General features: G+C 34.6%; 3 protein-coding genes across 6 annotated transcripts in view; 2 read left to right on the plus strand and 1 right to left on the minus strand.

Annotated features, from left to right (window-relative positions):
- Window positions 1-59: 59 nt before the first annotated feature.
- On the plus strand, window positions 60-17,701 carry LOC114341201 (tRNA-splicing endonuclease subunit Sen2). Its single transcript, XM_028291997.2, has 2 exons — window positions 60-853; window positions 17,389-17,701. The coding sequence occupies exons 1-2, from the start codon at window positions 244-246 to the stop codon at window positions 17,661-17,663; spliced, it is 885 nt and encodes a 294-aa protein (XP_028147798.2). The 5' UTR covers window positions 60-243; the 3' UTR covers window positions 17,664-17,701.
- Window positions 17,702-19,605: 1,904 nt separating this feature from the next.
- Window positions 19,606-20,651, minus strand: LOC114341233 (COX assembly mitochondrial protein homolog). Of its 2 annotated transcripts, none has more exons than XM_028292038.2 (2): window positions 20,316-20,651; window positions 19,606-19,967 (listed from the first exon to the last, which is right to left on the minus strand). In XM_028292038.2, the coding sequence occupies exons 1-2, from the start codon at window positions 20,365-20,367 to the stop codon at window positions 19,663-19,665; spliced, it is 357 nt and encodes a 118-aa protein (XP_028147839.1). In that variant the 5' UTR covers window positions 20,368-20,651; the 3' UTR covers window positions 19,606-19,662. The 2 variants fall into 2 exon arrangements, with proteins under 2 accessions (XP_028147839.1, XP_028147831.1); XM_028292030.2 differs by having other exon boundaries at window positions 19,606-19,976; window positions 20,316-20,642.
- A 76-nt stretch (window positions 20,652-20,727) lies between these two features.
- The window catches only part of LOC114341213 (V-type proton ATPase subunit H), a 97,598-nt gene continuing 96,018 nt past the window's right edge, over window positions 20,728-22,307 (plus strand). The window contains exons 1-2 of one of the 3 annotated variants that reach the window (XM_028292008.2): window positions 20,728-20,910; window positions 21,233-21,314. In XM_028292008.2, the coding sequence (XP_028147809.2) occupies window positions 20,835-20,910; window positions 21,233-21,314 (158 nt within the window). In that variant the 5' untranslated portion in view covers window positions 20,728-20,834. The remainder of the gene's footprint in view (window positions 20,911-21,232; window positions 21,315-22,307) is intronic. The other 2 variants (XM_028292014.2, XM_028292021.2) reach the window with 2 other exon arrangements.

The raw sequence follows: 22,307 nt of genomic DNA on the forward strand, positions 1-22,307 counted from the left end.
ATCACACAACTGTTGGTCTTATGGTGCTTACGTGTACGTGCTTTTCAAACAGAAGAATTGACGGTACTAACTAACCTATCTTTTTTTTTAAATTGATATTATTTTATATTAGGCCAAAAGTACCATGATTTAAAATGTAAGGAAAAGTAACTTGTGTTAATTATTGAAATTAGTTCAATCTAATTCTATTAGATTTTTTAAAGTTGAAATAGTCAATACAATTATTATGTACATTCCAAAATAATGGAACATGATAGTCCAAGAGCCCAAAAAAACTGCAAACTGTCTCCAGGTTTAGAATTTCCCATCATTTTTACAGAAGATAATGAAATATACAAGATAAAAGCTACTTTTAATGGTTTCTCTGTAAAAATAGATGAAACTGAAGATAACAAAAAAGTTGTTGGTATGGGCTATTTTGGCAAAGGGAATTTTTCAAGAAGTTACCCAATATTCAACAATAATGGCAGACATAGTATTCTGAGGGACCGTCAGTATCAAATACGACAGTACTGGGGACAAGCTAACCAGAGTAAAGAGACAGATGTATTTGTAGTGCCAGATTCCGATGACGAATATGAGAAATATTTTAATGAACTTGAACCTAAGTGTGTGAAAGATACATCTGGATTGGAAGAAGTAGTTTTCTTAGGGTTAGAAGAAGCATTTTTTCTCTCACACTGTGTGGAAGTGCTAGAAATTTCTCATAACTCCTGTGTTTTGAACTCTGAGAAATTGTGGTCTTTATTTACAGACACTGATTTATACTTTCCATATAATTATGCAGTATATAACTATTTTCGAGCAAAGAATTGGGTAGTAAAACCAGGAATTAAATTTGGAGGTGATTTTGGTATGTATATAAAACATTCCTTAACATATAAGCAATGGATGAGCCACTCAGAGGAAAAGTGGTATAGGTAACTCACTACAAACATTTGTTGGTGAAATGGTATTTTTCTAATTGCAATCAAATTCAATCATTGCAATTTGGCATCCCATACTTATAAATTTCAACAAATTCTTGTCAATAATCCGTCACAATTGGCTCAGTTAGTATTACTGAGATTTTTTAGTTTGTTAACATGCAAAATCTTTCATTTACCAAAAGTTAAGTTACATGCAGTTATACCACTATTTCTCTAAGCTGCTCAGATATAAGGGAGCATCCATAAACTACATCATAGAGAAGAGGAAGGGGGACATTCTTATTACAATGGTATATGACAGGTGGGAGGAAAGGCATAAGTGCACATCCGATACTAGCTTCTACCAGAGGGCAGTGTTATTCCAATAACAGATAGTTACTTATCATCGCCATCAGACCCAAACCTATTAAATACCTATACTATTAAATATGTATGTACATATGAGGTTTGGCTCTGACGATGACATTATGGTTCAGTACATTGGTGGAGAAAGATGGCTTTGCAATTTGTTTGTGACCTCTCTTACCACCCTACAAAAACAGACACTTCTAAATATAACAGGAGCCTTGAAACTCTAGATCATTCATAAAAATAACATGTGTTTTTACTTAATAACAGGCGGCAGCTGGTTTGTCATTACTTTCATGCGTGGAAGAGAATGATGCGAGATAAAAAGTATGTGCTTTATCTCACCAGGTATTAATGACACACGGGTAAAGACTCGCGGACTCAACTGTATCTACGGTTACAATGTAATACAAAAGTTATCTATATCTATTATCTCTATCTCTATTACTCGAGCCAAGAGTACACAAAACCTTACCCAAGAATGAGCCAAAGGTTGCAAAGAAATCTATGTTGTCATATTGATTGGCTAGTGTAGCAGTTCTTGAAATGAAGTTGTTAAATCCATAGTAAGTTCGATGTATAGGGTAATGGAAACTAGATATAGATCTGGTAGGTATAGATGGAACATGTATATTAATTTTATTGAGCAAAGAAGAGGCAGCAGCTCTACCATGCAGAATATTGTAAAAGGTAATAAAATCCCTCTTCTTATGACGCATAGAAATGGGTGGCATATTTAATGTAGCAAGTAAATCTGCGTCATTGTAGTTAGCTTCGTTAGAGGCTATCACCCCTCCACTGGAATTACATACTTCAGTGGTAGCCTTTATGACCATTCTGAGACTCAAAACAACCAATAATTAGAGGCAGAATTATGTATTGAATATACACACAAACACTACTGTGAATAGGTATATTTAAGGAATCCATCTTTATGATAAACTCGGATATGATGACACCTAATCTTCACTGAGAAGATTAAAACAATTATTGTACCATCCATGGAACAAAAGGTCCCAAATATTAATGGGTACTTAATATAGTTCACTGATGGATCTAAAACTGCATCTGGTACTGAATTACTATTCTTTGGGCAAACATGCAACTATAATAAATCTTATAGCCTACAACCGTATTCCAGGCTGAAGTTTTTGCTTTGGAAGACCCTATAGCTAAGAGAATCAACATTTACACAGATAGCCAGGCTGCTATCTGTCTTCTAGGTGTCTTTAATACTGGTGCCAGGTCATGAGGATGGGAATGAATGGACAAGTAGATATGTTTTCTAAACAAGGTTTGAGAGAAAGTTTTGAAGGCACAGAATCTTTTTATGGCATCACTAAAGATGCTACAAAAAATGAGGTTCAGAAATGGCTTATAAGGAATCATCAAAAGAAATGGAGAGCAGCTCAAAGGCAAATCCAGACTAAAAAAATAATCACGAATATTGATAAGAAAAACTCTCTCGATCAATTTGATGAACCTCAATAAATGAGAGATCAAAACAGTCACTGAAATGGTGCCTGGACATAGCTATTTAAGCAACCACTAGGGATTGCAATCCAGCAGCATTTTCAATCCAGCTGGATTTTTGCAAGATGGGCTGAATCCAGCGTGGATCCAGCAAAATGTGGAATCAAAATAAAAACACGATTTTAATGTTTTTTTTTTATCTGTATGCTAAATTTTTAAACAACAGAAACATGAATTATTTAGTTTTTTGAAAGTGATACATAGGCCTTACCTACTTCGCACAGAACTGCACATATAGCTGGTTGCGGAAAAAGCCCTTCCGGCCTCTGTTCTGGTCGGTTTTAAGGTCATCAAATAGTCATAGACCATTGACAAACGATCGCCTTCTCCTTCAGTCTCATAAACCGCCATTTCCTTTTCCAAAATCTTTTCGTAATTTTTTTGAGACCCAGTTTTTTTTTTTTGCTATAAATGTTTTCTCTTTCTCGTTTTAATTCAATCTCAAGTTCTTGTTCCAAAGTAAAATTCACGGGCTCCGGATTAGTTGGCCCATCTTCTTCCATTATATCTTGCACTGGTTCCACAGTTACTTGTTTATTTATATATTTTTTTTTTTCCCATAATCATCACTACGATGATGATTATTACAATTACAATCTGGTCATACTTGACCAATGAGCAATTTTAATCTAACCTAAATTATTACTGTTCCTTAAAATTAAGAGCTTGCCCCATAGCGTCTCTTATCTACAGGAGCGTCATTTGAAATTTTGTTTGGGGGGGGCAAGCACTATATATACAATACATTATATATGATGTTATGATGAATATTGATGTATTTTTTGTAAATTTCAGTCATTTTTTAGGGCCAGGGGGGGGCAAATGCCCCCCCCTGGACGTCCAAATGACGCCCCTGCTTATCTAACCTAACAAAATAGTGCACTATTCTAGCATACACACTAACGCGCACAAGCACTATGCTCTGCTTTTCACTATCACCTATCACTTAAACTAGTTCATAAGGTTTTGTCCTCTTCAGTCTTCTAACTTGCCCAATAGTATCGAGGAGCTGGATTGCCTCAATATTCTCGTGCATGTGAAGTCGTTGCTCGTGACTTCCTGCCATCTTCTTGATGATTATTTCCACAGTTTCCATTCCTAGGTCCTTATGGAGATCACTGTTTGTAACATACCAAGGAGCATCTACAATATTTCTTAGTATTTTGTTCTGGAATCTTTGTATTACTGTTATATTACTTGGTCTAGTACACCCCCATAGTGGGCATCCATAAGTCCATACAGGTCTCAATATTTGTTTGTAAATTAGTAACTTATTATGCATCGACAGTGTGGAGTTTCTTCCAATTAGCCAATACATTTTTTTATATCTTATATTTAGTTCTTCCCTTTTTTTCTTAACGTGCACCTTCCAGCGTAGTTTTGCATCTAATGTTATACCCAAATACTTAGCAGTATCTGCATATGGTACTTGGATATTGCTGATTATAACTGGTATATATTGTATTTTTTTGTTGGTGAAATTAACATGGACAGATTTAGCTTCATTTAGCCTGATTCTCCATTTTTGTGTCCACTTATAGATTTGGTTAACTGCTATTTGGACCTTGTTGGTCGCCTCTTCACTTGTCGTCCCTACTGCTTGAATAGCTGTATCATCAGCAAAGGTGGCAACTGTGTTGTTTTCCATTACAGGTATATCACACGTGTATAGTAGGTATAGGACCGGACCCAACACACTGCCTTGTGGAACACCTGCTCTAATTTCTTTTAAGTCTGAAAAACAGTCTTCTTGCTTAATTCTAAAATGTCGTCCTTTTATGTATGACTGTAAAAGTTTTGAGTACTGTATAGGTAAAAAACATTTTAGTTTGTATGTTAAACCTTCATGCCAGACTTTATCAAAAGCCTGTGCAGCATCAAGAAATACAGTTGAACAGACTTTCTTTTCTTCTAGGGATCTTTCGATAACATTTGTGATTCTGTGCACCTGGTCAATTGTTGAATGCTTATTTCTAAATCCGAATTGATGTGTCGGTATCAAATTCCTTGCTTCAATAATTGGTTTTATTCGCTTAAGGAGCAGTTTCTCAAACAGCTTCGATATTACAGGAAGCAGAGATATCGGTCTGTATGACGAAACCTCATGTGCTGGTTTTCCTGGTTTAGGAATCATAATGACTTCCGCCATCTTCCATATCATTGGTACATATTTTAATCTGAATGCACCGTTAAAGAGGTTTGTTAGTTTTACGATAGCTCTTCGGGGAAGATTTTTCAACAGCTCACCCGTAATTAGATCATAGCCCGGAGCTTTCTTCGGATTAATATTTTCCCTTATTTCTTCAAGTACTTCTTTTGGTGTAGTTAGCCTAATTTCTTCCTCTAATTGAACAGGTTCCTCCCATCTTTCTTCATCCCCTTGAGGTTCATTTGGTTTGAATGTATTTTCAAGATGTATGGCAAATAGCTCTGCTTTTTGTGCACTACTTCTGGCCCAGTTACCATTTTCTAGTTTAATAGGAGGAGAGTGCATAATAGGTCTTTTCAGTCTTTTAGTAGCTTTCCATAAGGAATAATCTGTACTACCGTCATCTGTTAGCTCCTGTAAGTAAGAATTAATCGAGTCATTCTTTAATTGTAGGATAGTTCTTTTGAGTTGTTGACTTGCACGATTTAGTTTAGTCTTATCTTGAGGAGACCTTGTTTGTTGCCAGATTCTTCTCAGTTTTCTTTTTTCAATTATCATGTTCCTTATTTCCTTTGGATAATTATTTCCTTTTAGCCTAGGTTTCAGCGTAGGAGTGTTTTCCCATGCTGCTTGCTGGATATTGTTCACCAACAATTCTGCTTCTTTATCTAATTGCTCTGCGTTTTGTATTGGTACACTTAGATTTATTCTCTCTTCAAGGCTTAGCTTAAAACTATCCCAATCCGTCCATTTATTTGTTAATGTGGGGTTACTTTGTTTTTTAATAATCCTGTCACTCATGGTTAGTACTATAGGGGAATGATCAGAATTTAAGTCCCAACAGTCATCAATGTCTATGAAATTAGTTGAAATATTCTTAATAATAAAGAAGTCTATTAAATCAGGGGTCTTGTTTCTATCCGTAGGCCAGTAGGTTGGTATACCAGTTGATAGTGCTTCACACCTCTGTTCTTTAATGGCTAACAAAAGCTCCTTTCCCTTAGTAGTAGTGATTCTAGAGCCCCAGTGTGTGTTCTTTGCATTGAAGTCACCTCCAATAATGAACCTTTCCCCTAAGCTTTTCAAGAATTCATTATACTGCTCTTTTTTAATGGAATGTTTAGGTGGGCAGTATATTGAACTTATATTTATTTTAAAAGTTTTAGTTTTTATGTGTACTGTAGTGGCTTGAATATGTTCAGTTTTATATTCCAACTCTTCATGATGACATATATTATCCTTTATGATGATTGCACTGCCTCCTTTGGCCGCATTGTCAGGGTGTATTGTATGATATACCTTTTATCCTTTAAATTTGATGTAGGATTGATTTGTGAAATGCGTTTCAGAGACAAGAAACAAATCAATTTTTTCGATGTTAAGGATTGCTTGTAGTTCTTGTTGATGATTAAGCAACCCGTTGGCATTCCATGCGACAATTCTAAGATCATTAGCCATTTCTTACCTTTGGAATAGCACCTTGAGCTCTATATTCCAGGGAAGTGACCCTTTCATTTAATTTTTTCAACTCCTATAATATCATTTGTAGGGTTTGTTCTGTTTCTTTTTCAATCTCTGTTGTTTTTTGGTATTTATCATTCTGATAATTTTCATTGTGACCTTTTGTTACCGCACTATATGTCTTATTACTAGTAACTTTCTGTGCTTGTTTTCTTTCACCAGCATTTGACTTGGTTTCAGTTGACCTTCTGTCTGGAGGGTGTGGCAAATTCGTCTTTTTCAGACCTCTGTTTTTTATTTTCTGCATTTCCTTTGCGACGATACATCCTCGGTAGTTGGCAGGATGGTTTTCGCCACAATGGACACATTTTGGTTTAACATTTTCAGGTTTGTCGCAATCTTTAGTAAGATGTTTCTTTGTGCATTTAACACACCTTGGCCCTCTAGCACAGAACTTCCATGTGTGACCATATGCTTGACATCGTTTGCATTGCGGTATTAGTTTGGAATTTTTAAAAGGCTGAATTTCAACTTTTGTTCCTAGGATGTCCGTTATCCCATATATTTTGTTGATATCTTCGTCTGGTTTGAAGGTTAACATAAACATGTCTAATGGCTGTTTGGTTTGCCACTTTAGCTTTTTAACTGCGTCTATGGCTTTATAGCCTCTTTTTTGCAGATCTTCAACAATTTTTTGGGACGAGCAAGTGTGATGTAATCTCTTTACTATAACTTTTATCGGCCTTTCTTGTTTGTTTTCGTATGAGTGATATTGGATATTTTCCTCTCTTAAAGCTTTTATTAATTTTCTGTACTCTTCACCGTCTTGTACATTAACTTTTATCACTTCACTATTCACCAGTTTAGTAGTGAAGTTTGTTATCTTCGATTTAAGGAAGTTATATAGGACTTCATATTCTTTGAAGCCTTCCACTACCACAGGTGGAGGCATTTTGGCTTTCCTAACTGCAGTTTCTTTGGAGCTATGTTTTTGTGGTGAGATGTATGGTGAAGTATCCATCTTACGTTTCTTACTGGCTCTTGATTGAACCCTAATCCACTCTGTCTCCTTAGCGAGCTCTTCTTCATCTGTTAAATATTCTATTTCATTTTCTTTTTCAGTTAAATTAACTTTTGTTGCCAACTCTGTATATTGAGATTTTAACTGTGCTAGTTCTCTTTCAAGTATGCTTACTGTATCACACAATTTGGTTTTGTGGCTCTCGGCAGCTTTCCAAGCATTAAATAGAGTCTGTTCGTTTTGCGACCTTTTATAATTTTCTTCAAAAAGCGCCTGGTTCACTTGCATAATCATATTTTGGTTGGCTTCTGCCATTGGTTCCTGTGTGTCAAGCACAGGCTGCTGGTTGTAAGCCATATTTACAATAATTCATATAAATAAACAATTTGACTAATTTAATAATTATTGTTTGAAGGACTGGCCTATTTTATTTTTATTTATAACACATGCGATAAAAACGATAAAAACATACATAGCGATAGCAGGCCTGTCCAGTCCCACTTTGCGGAGACAAGACCTGCTCTCAACTTTTGTTGTTATTGTTTTTCTATTGTATACTAATTGCAGATACTAATAAATTATATTCAAATAAAAGAACGGCTTACCGCTTTTATACTGATTTCGTTTCACTACAGAATAGAGTCACATTCACGTGCTTCTCTTCCGACAGTCAATCGAATACTAGTCTAGCAGTTCTTGAAATGAAGTTGTTAAATCCATAGTAAGTTCGATGTATAGGGTAATGGAAACTAGATATAGATCTGGTAGGTATAGATGGAACATGTATATTAATTTTATTGAGCAAAGAAGAAGCAGCAGCTCTACCATGCAGAATATTGTAAAAGGTAATAAAATCCCTCTTCTTATGACGCATAGAAATGGGTGGCATATTTAATGTAGCAAGTAAATCTGCGTCATTGTAGTTAGCTTCGTTAGAGGCTATCACCCCTCCACTGGAATTACATACTTCAGTGGTAGCCTTTATGACCATTCTGAGACTCAAAACAACCAATAATTAGAGGCAGAATTATGTATTGAATATACACACAAACACTACTGTGAATAGGTATATTTAAGGAATCCATCTTTATGATAAACTCGGATATGATGACACCTAATCTTCACTGAGAAGATTAAAACAATTATTGTACCATCCATGGAACAAAAGGTCCCAAATATTAATGGGTACTTAATATAGTTCACTGATGGATCTAAAACTGCATCTGGTACTGAATTACTATTCTTTGGGCAAACATGCAACTATAATAAATCTTATAGCCTACAACCGTATTCCAGGCTGAAGTTTTTGCTTTGGAAGACCCTATAGCTAAGAGAATCAACATTTACACAGATAGCCAGGCTGCTATCTGTCTTCTAGGTGTCTTTAATACTGGTGCCAGGTCATGAGGATGGGAATGAATGGACAAGTAGATATGTTTTCTAAACAAGGTTTGAGAGAAAGTTTTGAAGGCACAGAATCTTTTTATGGCATCACTAAAGATGCTACAAAAAATGAGGTTCAGAAATGGTTTATAAGGAATCATCAAAAGAAATGGAGAGCAGCTCAAAGGCAAATCCAGACTAAAAAAATAATCACGAATATTGATAAGAAAAACTCTCAATCAATTTGATGAACCTCAATAAATGAGAGATCAAAACAGTCACTGAAATGGTGCCTGGACATAGCTATTTAAGCATTCACAGCAGCATTTTCAATCCAGCTGGATTTTTGCAAGATGGGCTGAATCCAGCGTGGATCCAGCAAAATGTGGAATCAAAATAAAAACACGATTTTAATGTTTTTTTTTTGTCTGTATGCTAAATTTTTAAACAACAGAAACATGAATTATTTAGTTTTTTGAAAGTGATACATAGGCCTTACCTACTTCGCACAGAACTGCACATATAGCTGGTTGCGGAAAAAGCCCTTCCGGCCTCTGTTCTGGTCGGTTTTAAGGTCATCAAATAGTCATAGACCATTGACAAACGATCGCCTTCTCCTGCAGTCTCATAAACCGCCATTTCCTTTTCCAAAATCTTTTCGTAATTTTTTTGAGACCCAGTTTTTTTTTTGGCTATAAATGTTTTCTCTTTCTCGTTTTAATTCAATCTCAAGTTCTTGTTCCAAAGTAAAATTCACGGGCTCCGGATTAGTTGGCCCATCTTCTTCCATTATATCTTGCACTGGTTCCACAGTTACTTGTTTATTTATATGAATCAACAAATTTTTCATCTCTTGTTGCATTGCATTCTTTTTCGGCATGGGGAAGTAACCAGGATTGTTTAGTCCTTCGTCATACTTTTTTTGATTTTGTCAATACACTAATGTACCTGTAATCTCAGAGAGGCGCTGTTCCGTGATTCTGTTGCGTAGTGCGTCCGGTAGATCGGCATTAAGGCTAGAGTCCTGGCTATTTAGTTTGTCTAAGACAAATTTCATGGTTGAGTCAGCCGTTAACAAAGTGGACTCTATTCTGCAAAGAGCTTCTACAGCTCATTGATTATTGACCACTCGCCAGCAGAGAATTTTATCGCAGAATCAATGTATATTAACGCTTTATTGATTCAAACTTTTAAGCTATAGAAACTTTGCAGCATACTGAGCTACTGCCAGCGCGATAGAATGGCAAGTTGCCGACTCTCAGCTTTGAATAAAGAGGCTAATGAAGACATTAAGTAACTTATTTCAAATTTGACACATTTGCGGATCCGCGCTGCTGGATGCAGCACGGTTTGCTGGACCCAGCATGTAAAAAAAGCGCTGGATCCAGCTGGATGCTGGATTGCGAATCTCTTGCAATTGCAATCTCTAGCAACCACCTATACAAACTAGGTACACTGAATAAATCATGGTGCAGAGAATGTGAAATGGAAGACGAGACTGCCTACTCCGTGATCAGGATTAATATCTTTATTTATTTATATTTTACACATAAGATTTAGCTGTTAATAGTCATTTCTGCATTAAATTAAAATTCAAAAGTGAGGATAACCATGCCTTCAGAACTGTGTACTAAATGCAAATATTCCATTGAAGGTGAAGATAAACCCTTATACTGTGACTGCTGCCGTGTAGTGTTTCACTTGTCAGAGGGTTGCTCAGGCCTCTCTAGCTCAGAAACAAGGGCTGTGGTTCTACAAAAAAGAAACCTTCTCTATCTTTGTGTTGAGTGTAGTAATACATTTAAATCAGCGCCCATGGTGGTCAGGATTGTCCAGGTACTTCAACAAGAGGTGGTTAGTCTTAAAAAGGAGATTCAGGAGTTAAAATCTTCCCCAACACTAAATACTGATGCAGTTTTTGAGGAGATAGAAGACAGGAGCCGGAGAGCCAAAAATATTATTATATACAATGTACCTGAAAACCATTCAAGTGATTCTAACATCCGTGCCGAACATGACAGAAATGAGGTACGTGGAGTTCTTAATAAAATGGGTGTAACCAACAGCACCTATAAAGCCTTTCGTCTTGGTCGACTAGCGGATAAAACAAGACCTCTTAAAGTCGCATTCAATGATTCAGCCCTAGTTATCTCTTGTTTAAAACAGCTCAGAGCCTTAATGGGTTCAAATCTGCGAATTGGAGCTGATCTTACCCTATTGAAACGTTAGAAAGTGAAGGCAGTTTATCAGGAATTGGAACACAGGAAAACACAGGGTGAAGAGGACTTGAGGATCAAGTACTTTAATGGGGTGCCCAGAATCGTCAAGAAATTCAATAATTCAAAAAACGATCATTGAGATTATATTTTCAGAATGCTGGGGGTATGTGCACCAAACTTCAAAATTTCAGACATGCTGCGGTTCTTTCTAGTTATATTATTATTATCATTGAAACATGGCTTACTTCTAAAATCTTAGATGCTGAATTGGGATTGAGTGACTTTAATGTGTATAGGCACGGCAGAGACACTCAAACTAGTTCGAAGACTCGTGGTGGTGGTGTCCTTATTGCTATCCATAAGCGCTTTCATTCAATGATGATTAAGCCTATCGATTCCTCTGTAAAAAGTTAATCATTGGTGCTGTGTACTTTCCTCCACGGTCATCCGGGTCATTATATGAGGAGCATTCCACCTGTATATTGGACTTAGCAGATAGATTCACTGACTGTGAGTTCTGTATTTGTGGTGACTACAACCTACCTGAGGCATCCTGGTATAATCTTAGTGATGGTGTAACAGTTGAGTGTCCGCAACACTATCCAGCAAATATTATTTGTACTTGCTACAATTTTCTTAATACGTCACAAGTAAATACTTTGCCTAACCTTAATAATAAATTTTTAGATCTAGTTTTTTGTACGCAGAGGGATGCAGTTGTGTCGATTTCTACTGATATTCTATTGAATACTTCTCAACATCATTCAGCTTATACTATATTGTTACCTGCAGCTAATTTAAATTTGTTTCTTAAATATGATGTCTTTTATCATGATTTTAAAAAATGTAATTATCAGGTTTTAAATGAACATTTAGCATCAATTCCTTGGAACGAGGTATTAGATGTATCAGATATTAATTGCTGCATAGAAAATTTTTACCATATTTTACATGACGCCATCAGTATGTTTGTTCCTGTCAATCGGTTTAAATCGTTGAACTTTCCAGTTTGGTTTTCACGAGAATTGATTGAACTTGTCATACAGAAAAAAATAGTTCACCGGAATTTTAAATCGTCAGGCAACTCATATGAGGAATTTTCAGTGTTAAGGGAAAGGTGTAAATCATTACAAGCAGTATGTTATAAAAACTATTTAGAGAATATTCAAGCAAATCTTTTAAGCAATCCCCGCTCTTTTTGGAGACATGTTAATGCTACACGTGGGTCTAACGCTTATCCTAATGTAATGTCTAATGAAGGTGGGGATGTAATAGCTCAGTGTGGTGAGGAAATAGTCAATCTATTTGCCAATTATTTTTCGGGTACATATAATGATAGTGAGTATAATTTACCTAACTTTGAATTAGAGTACAGTGTAGATATCCAAACTCTGGAATTTAGTCTGACAGATGTTTTTGAGGGAATTATGAGTTTAAAAACTACATATTCTTCAGGGCCTGATGGTATACCTGCAGCACTTATTAAGAACTGTATGTTTTCCCTTTGTAAACCTTTACAACAAATTTTCAATTTATCTTGTCATCATCTATGTTTCCACATTATTGGAAAAATAGTTTTCTTACACCTATCTATAAATCTGGCAATCGTGAGTGTGTAAATAATTATAGAGGTATAACTATTCAATCAGCAATCCCAAAACTTCTAGATAAATTGGTATCGATAAATCTTACCTGGGCTTGCCGAAACATAATTGTTGATGAGCAACATGGTTTTTCTAATGGAAAGTCAACTGTAACAAACCTTGTCAACTACCAACAATACTTGTTGGGTGCATTTGAGAATAAGATTCAGGTCGACAGCATTTATACTGATTTCTCAATGGCATTTGACAGGGTTAATCATAACCTGTTGGTTCATAAACTTCATGCGTCTGGCTTTGGTGAACCCATTGTTAATTGGATTAAAAGCTTTTTGATGGGACGTACACAACAAGTTCGTATCAACAATTATGTTTCTAAAGAATTACATTGTTGTTCTGGTGTCCCACAAGGGTCTCATTGTGGTCCCTTGCTCTTTAACTTGTTCATTAACGATATTGGTAAGGCTATCAAAAACTCACAATTTCTACTATTTGCTGATGATCTTAAGTTATTTCGTTACATACATGATACATCAGATAGAGATCTTCTGCAAGATGATGTTAATAATATATGTTTATGGTCGAAACAAAATGGTTTAAGCCTAAATCCGACTAAATGTTCTTGTATTTCATTTGGTCGTATAAATAATCTAACAGCTAATAGATATGTTCTTAATGATATACTCTTGGATTCAGTTACTGAGATTAAAGATTTGGGTGTATTATTGGATTGTGCATTGACATTTAGAAGCCATTATCTTAAAATTAAGGAAACAGGATTTCGCAATCTTGGTTTTATTTATCGCAACAGTCATGATCTCTCACCTACTGTATTCAAATTACTGTACTGCTCTCTAGTGCGCTCAGGACTTGAATATACTGCTCTGTTGTTTGGTCTCCATTTCATCAAGTTTATATTGATGGATTGGAGAGCGTTCAGCGGAAGTTTCTAAGATCTGTAGCTTATAAAGCACATACTAATACATATAAGAAATACTGAAAATTTCGTCATAGATTATTCTGGAATAATGTCTCCATTTTCTAACAACATCACGAGAAAAACCAAATGCAAAATATACAAAACCCTGATAAAACCGGTCCTTATATATGGATCAGAGACATGGACACTGTCGAAAAGCGATGAGAACTTATTAGGTAGGTTTGAACGAAAAATCCTCAGACACATATATAAGGGGGTGAAAGAAAATGACGTATGGCGCAGAAGATATAATTTTGAACTATATGCAGCATACAACGAACCCGACGTCATAACATCCATAAAAATCGGACGTCTGCGATGGATGGGCCATGTTGAACGGATGTTGGAGACCGAAACACCAAAACATATAATGAGGCAAGCACCAGTAGGGAGAAGGTCACAGGGAAGATCCAAACTAAGGTACATGGAACAAGATCTGAAAACACTTGAGATTACCCACAGGAAGAACAAAGCAAGGAACAGAACAGAATGGAGGAAAATCCTAGAACAAGCCAGGACCCAAAAAGGGTTGTCGAGCTACTGATGATGATGAATGTCTCAATTTAATGTTGCTACACTGAAGAACCGCAGGTTGAGAGCGGATATGTTGTTTCTATTTAAAATTCTAAACAATGCTATTAATTGTCCCTCGTTATTGGATAATGTCTACTTAAACACAATACATAGAACTCGACACACTGCACTCTTTTATACTCCTTTTCATAGGACTGAGTATGCTCGTCATTTTCCCTTGTCGAAATTTTATTGTTTAATTGTCTTTTATTCGTTGATTTTTGATGTTTTTTGTACATGATCTTTACTTTTACTATATTTTTTAATAAATAAATAAAAAATTACACATACTATGCCATTGCAATGTGCTAAGTGATGTAAGGCAGAAATTCACTGGTCAACTGAGGTTTGAACCAGAAGAGATCCTAAACCTACCAATAAGAAAACTGTTGGCCTTCATTGGGGTCACAGAACTTTTTAGAGTTTAAGGGAAAACAAGATCAGGTACAAAGGCCTTACAACCAAGTGCCAGAGACTAACTAGTATTGCCTGATTTAAGAAATATCCTTACGATTTTTACTGTCCTTCAATTCAATGCCAATTGGGGGAACATGTAAGTGTAAAATGTGGTATATATTTTCCCGCCAAAAAGCTCCAGAACTATGTGGATTGATAGTTTATGGGAAAACAGAATATGTGCTCTAAAGAAGAGAAGCTGAAACACTTTGAAAGATTCTGATAAGTCTGAATATTTAGAATAAATTTACATAGAAAATATATATCCTGAAGTAACTTTTCTCATAAAAAATAAAGTAAAACAAAAAATAATAAGTTTTAATGACATTAGCGGGTGGTTGGGAAAAGAAAAGGCTTTTAAAAATATTTTATATGTATCCTATATTATTAAGTATAGGTTCATATCTTTTTATTAGAGTAAATTATTTAAGTGGATTACACTGGTAAACACACAGTTTGCTGCCGGAAGTTTTTTTACTGTTTCTAGGTAATTTGGGTCTGCTGAATCCAAAAATGCCACCAGATTTGTTCCATCAAATCGTTTTCAGAAAATACGACAACAGATCACATTTCTAACATATAGGGTAATTTAACGCAGCACTACCTACATACCTATATGTAGTGCTGCTATACATGAAATAAACCAAATACGAATAAAAAGTAAGATATTTATTGTACAGTAATGTACTTACAAAAATCATCACACATATCTGCCAAAAAACTTAACTTTTCATCTAACCTAACCGGCAGCGTCGCAACAAAAAGTGTTATTCGGCGTCACCTAAAAACTTCCTTTTATATGATTTTCGTGCAAAGGCTTTAAAAGGACGGTCCCTTTGAAGACTCCAGCAGTAATCCGCCATCATGTGATAGCCCTATCTCCCTGATACCCCTCTTCCATCGTTTTGATATCTTGTTGAAGATTTTCTGGGAAACGTTCTAAATGGCTGTGGAGGTAATGAATTTTAATACAATACTCATATGACAACCGTGTTTGTTAGAACTGTTGAGCATTTATTCCACTCTAATGCCCAATTGGTGTACTTCCATATTTGTTGCCATTATGTAGAAGGACACACTTTAAACTTCGTTTGGAACTGTCGATAAAAAGACGCCAGTGATCTGGTGTATACTCCGATACACCCATTTTTTCTAACAGTCCTTTAAAAAACCATATCATCTTGCTGAGAAAAAAGGCAAAAGATCTTTTATCTCTACTACGGTAGTATGTAATTTTGGTGTCTGGGCGAAGAACATTCTTTTGTTTTAGTCTGGAGGTAAGCAACTCGGAAGAATCCTTTGGAAGGTTCAAATTTCTGATAAGATCGCTTAGCTCTTCCTGAGTAAAGCGCTCGGACGTGTTGAATTGTTGAATCCCCTTTAAAATCACTGTCGTCTTCCTCAAATATATTAGTCTGCAGTTCGTCAAATAACGTTTCGGCATTATGCTCTGGTAACATAGGTAGACTGCTAAATATTGGAATGGGTATCTGCTCAAGCTGATGTGGAATTGGTCTTATTGCTGAATCCCGGTCAGGATATGTTCACGTATGTCGATGGTTACGATTAATGCCCTTTGTATTCACAAGACAGAAATAGCAATCGTCAAAATGATTTTTTGGTTCCCTCCATACCATTGGAAAACCAAATTTAAACATTTTCGTTGTCCTTTCGTCCACTGTCGCAAGTTTTCAATACAAATTTTGCACACTACATGTGGAGCTCAGGATTTATCTTGATCTCCTAAATGAACACCAAAATAGGCCCTTTTGTTCATTTGCCCATTTGTCTTAGAATTTGTTAAGTTTGTTTATAAACATATTGCAATTATAGTGGTGGAATAAACAGAAATGTAAGAATACTTAAGTATTTGATAAGTATGCTATATCTCGAAAACTAGAGCTGATACAAAGAAAAGGTTTGTATTTTTGGAATCAGCACAGATGAATTAACTAAAATCAGTTGATTTTTTTTTCAGTAGCAAGACAAAATTTTTTTTTGTTGGGCTGTGTTATCAATCTAAATTAATTAATCTTGTTATGATACATTGTTGGACATTAAATAAAAAGCAACAAGAAATGGTGCAGATATGAGAACGAAAAGTACTAAGGAAAATATTTGGAGGAAAGTGGAGAACATCCTTTGCATCCAAAGGACAAATGAAGATCTGAGAGAGTTATATGGAGCCCTGCATACTAGGAATAATAAGAACCCAACGACTAAGATGGCTAGGACACATACAGAGGATGCCAGAGGGTAGACTGAAAATTCTACTGTCAAGTACAATTGGAGGACGCCAGAGAAGAGTTCGACCCAGAACGAGGTGAAAAATGGATGTAGAAGAGGATCTAAAAAGACTTGACGTTACAAATTGGAGGATGAAGGCAATGGGCAAGAATGAATGGAGGAGAATGGTTAATCAAGCCATGGGCCTAATAGGCTGGACACGCTAATTATTATTATTATGATACATTATTCATAAATAGTTTTATAGTACATTTTAAAAAATCCAAAAATAACATTGGATTTTGTTAAAAATCATTGAAATGGGGGGGGGGGGGGGGGTCATGAGTTGCAACTACGACGTTGACAAGAAGTTGGCCTCAACTTTAAACAACACTTTACAACGAAGGGGTGGGAGGATGTTAAAATGTCCACATTTTTTTACATAGTTTCTATATGTTCACTAACACTATATAAACATGCAATCAATCCTAATCAAATTTTCTATTCCAGTGTTATATAAACAAGGACCTATGTTCTACCATGCTTCTTATGTGGTGGTAGTTGATGTTTTGAACAACAAACTACAAAGAATTCAAGAATTGTGTAGACGCCCTTTGGAAAACACTTCATTATTATGCTTGAATAGATTATGCCAAACTGCTGGTAAACAGCTCATGGTGTGCCAGCTAAAACTAGATGAAAGTAACTGTATATCCTATGACAATTTACGAAATGTAACAATAAAAGAAATTTTGTTTAAACGTAAGACAAATCATGATTGTTAAATATCTTTACTATAGTATATTAAATATTTTTTATAATGCGTTTTGTATGCTTTTCCCATTCTCTGTTTTGAGTGCAAATGAAAAATGTGTTGTTGAGAATACACAGAAAGGGAAATTCTGTTTTTGGGTTCCTATGGAACCCATTATCCATGTGATTTTTGCTACGGTAATATCTGAATTTTTTAGTAAAATTTAACAGAAATAAATTTAGTAAAGTTCATTAAATAGAAATGCTTAAAAAGTGATCTCAATTTCAAAGTAGCATTTTAAGTTTTTTTTTTGTTAAAAACAGTCTTGCTTCATAATGAAAACAAAAAACCATACATTCCTTAATAGACAATGAAAGAAATCTATAGTTGAGTCAGTGAGCTAGGAAAAATTTTGGCAGAATTATTGTTGGAAATTGGAAACATACAATATAAAAATTTGTACACTTGTTATTAACACATTCACTGCCACTTATATTTCAGTCACTTTCGTATGGAGCCAATACAAAAAGAACTCTAAGAGAGCCAGGAGGGCTTGAGTGATTATTGCTGAATGGAAACAAGTTTGGGAAAATTGGGCATCATTTTCTTAGTTATCCTTACTATCGTGTGATATTCGATCGGTTATTTTTAACACGTTAAACGCCGTAATGTATATAATATTACGGCCCTCTGGGCCGACTTAGCCGTGGTCCATACAGTATAGCAGTCCCTGCGAAACAAGTGTGATTCGCGCGGCCTTGTAAGTAAAACAAGCGTGATTCGTATATGATTTGTGCGGCGTTCAACGTGTTAATAATACAAAATTCAAGTCTGCATAAAAATATTCAGTGACATTTATCCCAAATACTGTGACACACATTTTTTAACTTGTCAAAGTGAACAGCACAGTTTAGCAAATATTCAGACGAAAATATCAATAAAATATTACTTAAAATTAATTATAAATACAGTTTTATTCATAAAATAATCCCACGAAGTACAGTCAAGAGCTTAAATTGCCTATTTTGATTGCTCTCATGACAATTTGACATTAGATGGAGAACTGAAAGTTTATTAGGGTTCATTTTCTTAAATGTGACAGTTATCAAAACTAGGAAACTCATAATTAAACAGAAACAATCTACCTAAAAATATTCCCAGTATAATAATAATCTGATTGGACAAAATTAAAGATGTGATGAAAAATCTTACTAGATGATTGGAAGTTGAAATCATTAAAAAATAACCTAAGTAAAATGGTAAATAACAGTAAGTTTATTTGAGCTATTAATTCTTAGAATTTTTGTGTTTCAAACAACGAATCTGTCAAAATAGTCCCAAGTTGAGTGACTAATGGACTAGTGTGAGGAGTATTTAGATAAATAGAGAAACTCTTTAAATACACATCGCAAAGTATAAGATTTATTCATATACAGTAGACTCCCGTAAGTTCGGCCACCTCGGGACCGGACCCTAGGCCGAACTTAAAAGTGGCCGAACTAACCGATGCTTATCTAAAAAATGTCCATTTATTGTTTGTATGGATCTAGCAAAAACAAAACACTTATACATTAGACAACACAGAGGAATACTCTGACATATATTTAACATATATTAAAAGATAAACCGTTACAAAAATACTATAAAACAAGACTTGCAGAACTCTAGGCCTAATAAAATTTAAAAATATTGCACATTGGTGGTTTGGCTTCTTAAACACTTAAAAAAGTCATTATTTTTTTGTCTGAATTTTTATTTTCTAATAATTTGTGATGTGCAAAGTGTGTGACTAATGCTTAGAGAGCCGGCCGGACTAAGCGGAGACCGAACTTACGGGAGTCTACTGTATCAGGATTTCTTCTATTTTTACGTTCATCTTTTGCTGAATTACGTTTTAAGATATCTAAACCAATAAATGATAAAAACAACATCAATGAATCATGATGAGTTCATGAATTAATAATCCTACGACAAACAATCTAAAACATATTTTATTTTAAAAAATTGTAAAATAACTAATGATATAGATTTTACATCAAATTTGCAATTCTTTGTTTCTCTTTTGTTGTTATACCAGTTCGTCTATATTCAGATCTTTCCTGCAGATATTCCTTTTTACACCTCTCTTTAAATTCTGCATCTTCATACCACTTTGTTAAACAACTCTTAAGCTTGTCATTTTCTTGCCTACATTTAAAAACCATTAACAGGCCTGCATCTTTACCACAAGTAGAAAACTCGGCTACTTCTTTGAAGCATTTTTCTACTCTTGCTATTTCCCTCATCTTTTTAGGAACCATTACATCTATTTCCACTCTTCTTAAGGAGAGATCATCTGGATCACCTGAAATGTGTTATAGCACTAAAGAACATTAAGGGCCGGTACTTTATGTCCCGGTTAAACCTCGGTTAGCTAACCGGGGTTTAATCGGGACAGAAAAGTACCCCATAGGGCCTCTTGCGTTGTAATAAAAGCAATTATAATTATTATTATAATTATTTATGAATATAATAATAAGTATAATTGCGTTTATGTCTATGTTTTGCATATATTTATGTCCCGATTAAACCTCGGTTAACTAACCGGCTGTTAACGGAGACATAAAGTACCGGCCCTAAATTGTTTAGTATCAAAGGAATCATGTTTGATCTGAGGTAAAAAAAATAAAACATTTAATAGTACCCAAGCCATGTGGTCCTGATTTATATTTCTCATACACACTAGTAGGGCTCATTTTAACTATTTTTCACATAAAAATATATTATTTCATAAAATATAGTTTTTTTTGGTTATTCCCTTTGACTTTGACTTCTGTGGCACTGTGGTCTTCTAAGGTTGGTGTTTACAGGTACGGTTATGCGTTTTGCTAGACAACTACAAAACTTTTGTATCCATTGTGAAATAATAATAAAATATATATTCTTATAAAGGCACTTTTCACCAGCTGTTTGGATGTAACTTTCCACTGTTATGGTAATTATTTCAATTTATGGATTATGAACAAATGTGTACATGATGAGACCCATGAGACAGATATCATAGACAATAGGATGACAGGAAGTTGGCAAAACTGATCTAATCAATAATTATTTTACTTCTGTCAGTGTCAAAATTTATATCACAAGACTTCCAGTTGGGAGTTGGGTCAGAGTTAATTTTTTAGGTCTTCTATTAAAAGGGTTGTAATTTTAATTTAAAAAAATGGCATCCAATTTAGTTGCGGGAGCAAATCCTAAAATACAGGATATAATGTCGTCTTTGGACGATGACAAAACAGGTATTTAACTAAAATTTAATTTATAAAATTTTGCAGGAATAAATTAAATAATTTTTTTTTAATTTATTAAAATTCAAAACTTTATTAGAAAAAATGAAACTGTGTTTAATTCTTGATAGAATTCATGTGACAATTTAAATAATACAAAAAAACAGAATACGGGTGTAATAACTCACGTGACAACAAAATATTTTGATTTTGTTTGGTTTATTGTACCAGTGACCACCAACATTTCGATCCGTCATTATATTTTATACCTCGATCCAAAAATATTTTCGCAAAATTGTAGTACACTGAATTTTAACTATCATGATTGTTCCAGATATGTTGGCTGCTACAAGTGTATTGCAGCAAAGAGCTACAGATATAAGAAATCAACATGTAAACTGGCAATCCTATTTCCAGTAAGTACCAATCATTGAGATATTTTGATAAATAATTAATCCTTTGTAAAAAGTTCCAAGACTAAAAGATAATTATAGAACAATGGAATTTTCATTGTTCACTATTGCTATATCAAACTAGGATGAAGACTTGTAGGATGGATTTGATGAGTTGGTCTTATAAAACTGTAAAATAGGTTATATTATGTGTCCTGGTAACCTTAAATAATGTTTATATTATTTTAATCTGCTATATTGTTAAAGTCGTAACAATACACAATTCTGTTAAACAATTGTGGATGTAGGTAAACTATTTCTTACAGCAGATATGGAACATATTTTGCCAGTTTAATTATTTAAAAGACACATAGTTGTTTATTTGTAGAGGTTTTACTGTTTTACACATTTTCTTACTATAGTTTGTTTTTAAACCAAGAGGAGTAAACTAAAAAGGCAAATTCACACCCAAGAAAGTCACTAGAAAAATCACTAAATACATCTTCTTGGTTCTAGTTTACTTTATGGGTAGACGGATTATGGATATGAAATTTATACCAATGAATTCTGTTTCACTTACTGATAATTGTACAATAATTTTTTATTGGGGGGCGAGCGTTATTTTTCAAGTAATTGCAATTTAAAATAGGTCTTATTTTTAAAAACCACTGCCATTTTCCGCCATTATATACCATGAAACAACAAGAAACGACAGGAATGACAACCGTTTTATAAACTCAAGAAGGGAAATCCTAACAGTGTTTCCATAGTTATATAAAATATGTTTTCTTATGAAAATTACAATTTTTCAAATTTTAAATATGTCATTTTACTGATTCCGACCCATTTTTAACACAAAATAACTGCTTTATTACAAGGGTCAGGTTAGTTCTGGTTTGGTTTCGTTACGTTAGGTTAGATTACAATAGGTTTATTAATATTATAGTGATTTATGATTATATTTGTAATAAATAAATTCTGTAGGATTCCCAGAACACAGTTTTAACGGTTGAAAAC

This window comes from Diabrotica virgifera, chromosome 5 (genome assembly GCF_917563875.1).
Source record: "Diabrotica virgifera virgifera chromosome 5, PGI_DIABVI_V3a".
NCBI lineage: Eukaryota > Metazoa > Arthropoda > Insecta > Coleoptera > Chrysomelidae > Diabrotica > Diabrotica virgifera.

Bases quoted from the DNA above. Each gene is read 5' to 3' on its own strand.
- LOC114341201 (XM_028291997.2), top strand. From the start codon at position 244: ATGGAACATGATAGTCCAAGAGCCCAAAAAAACTGCAAACTGTCTCCA. The intron at 854-17,388 runs GTATGTATATAA...TTTCTATTCCAG, and splicing joins TAAATTTGGAGGTGATTTTG to TGTTATATAAACAAGGACCT.
- LOC114341233 (XM_028292030.2), bottom strand. From the start codon at position 20,367: ATGAGCCCTACTAGTGTGTATGAGAAATATAAATCAGGACCACATGGC. The intron at 19,977-20,315 runs GTACTATTAAAT...AACACATTTCAG, and splicing joins ATCAGGACCACATGGCTTGG to GTGATCCAGATGATCTCTCC.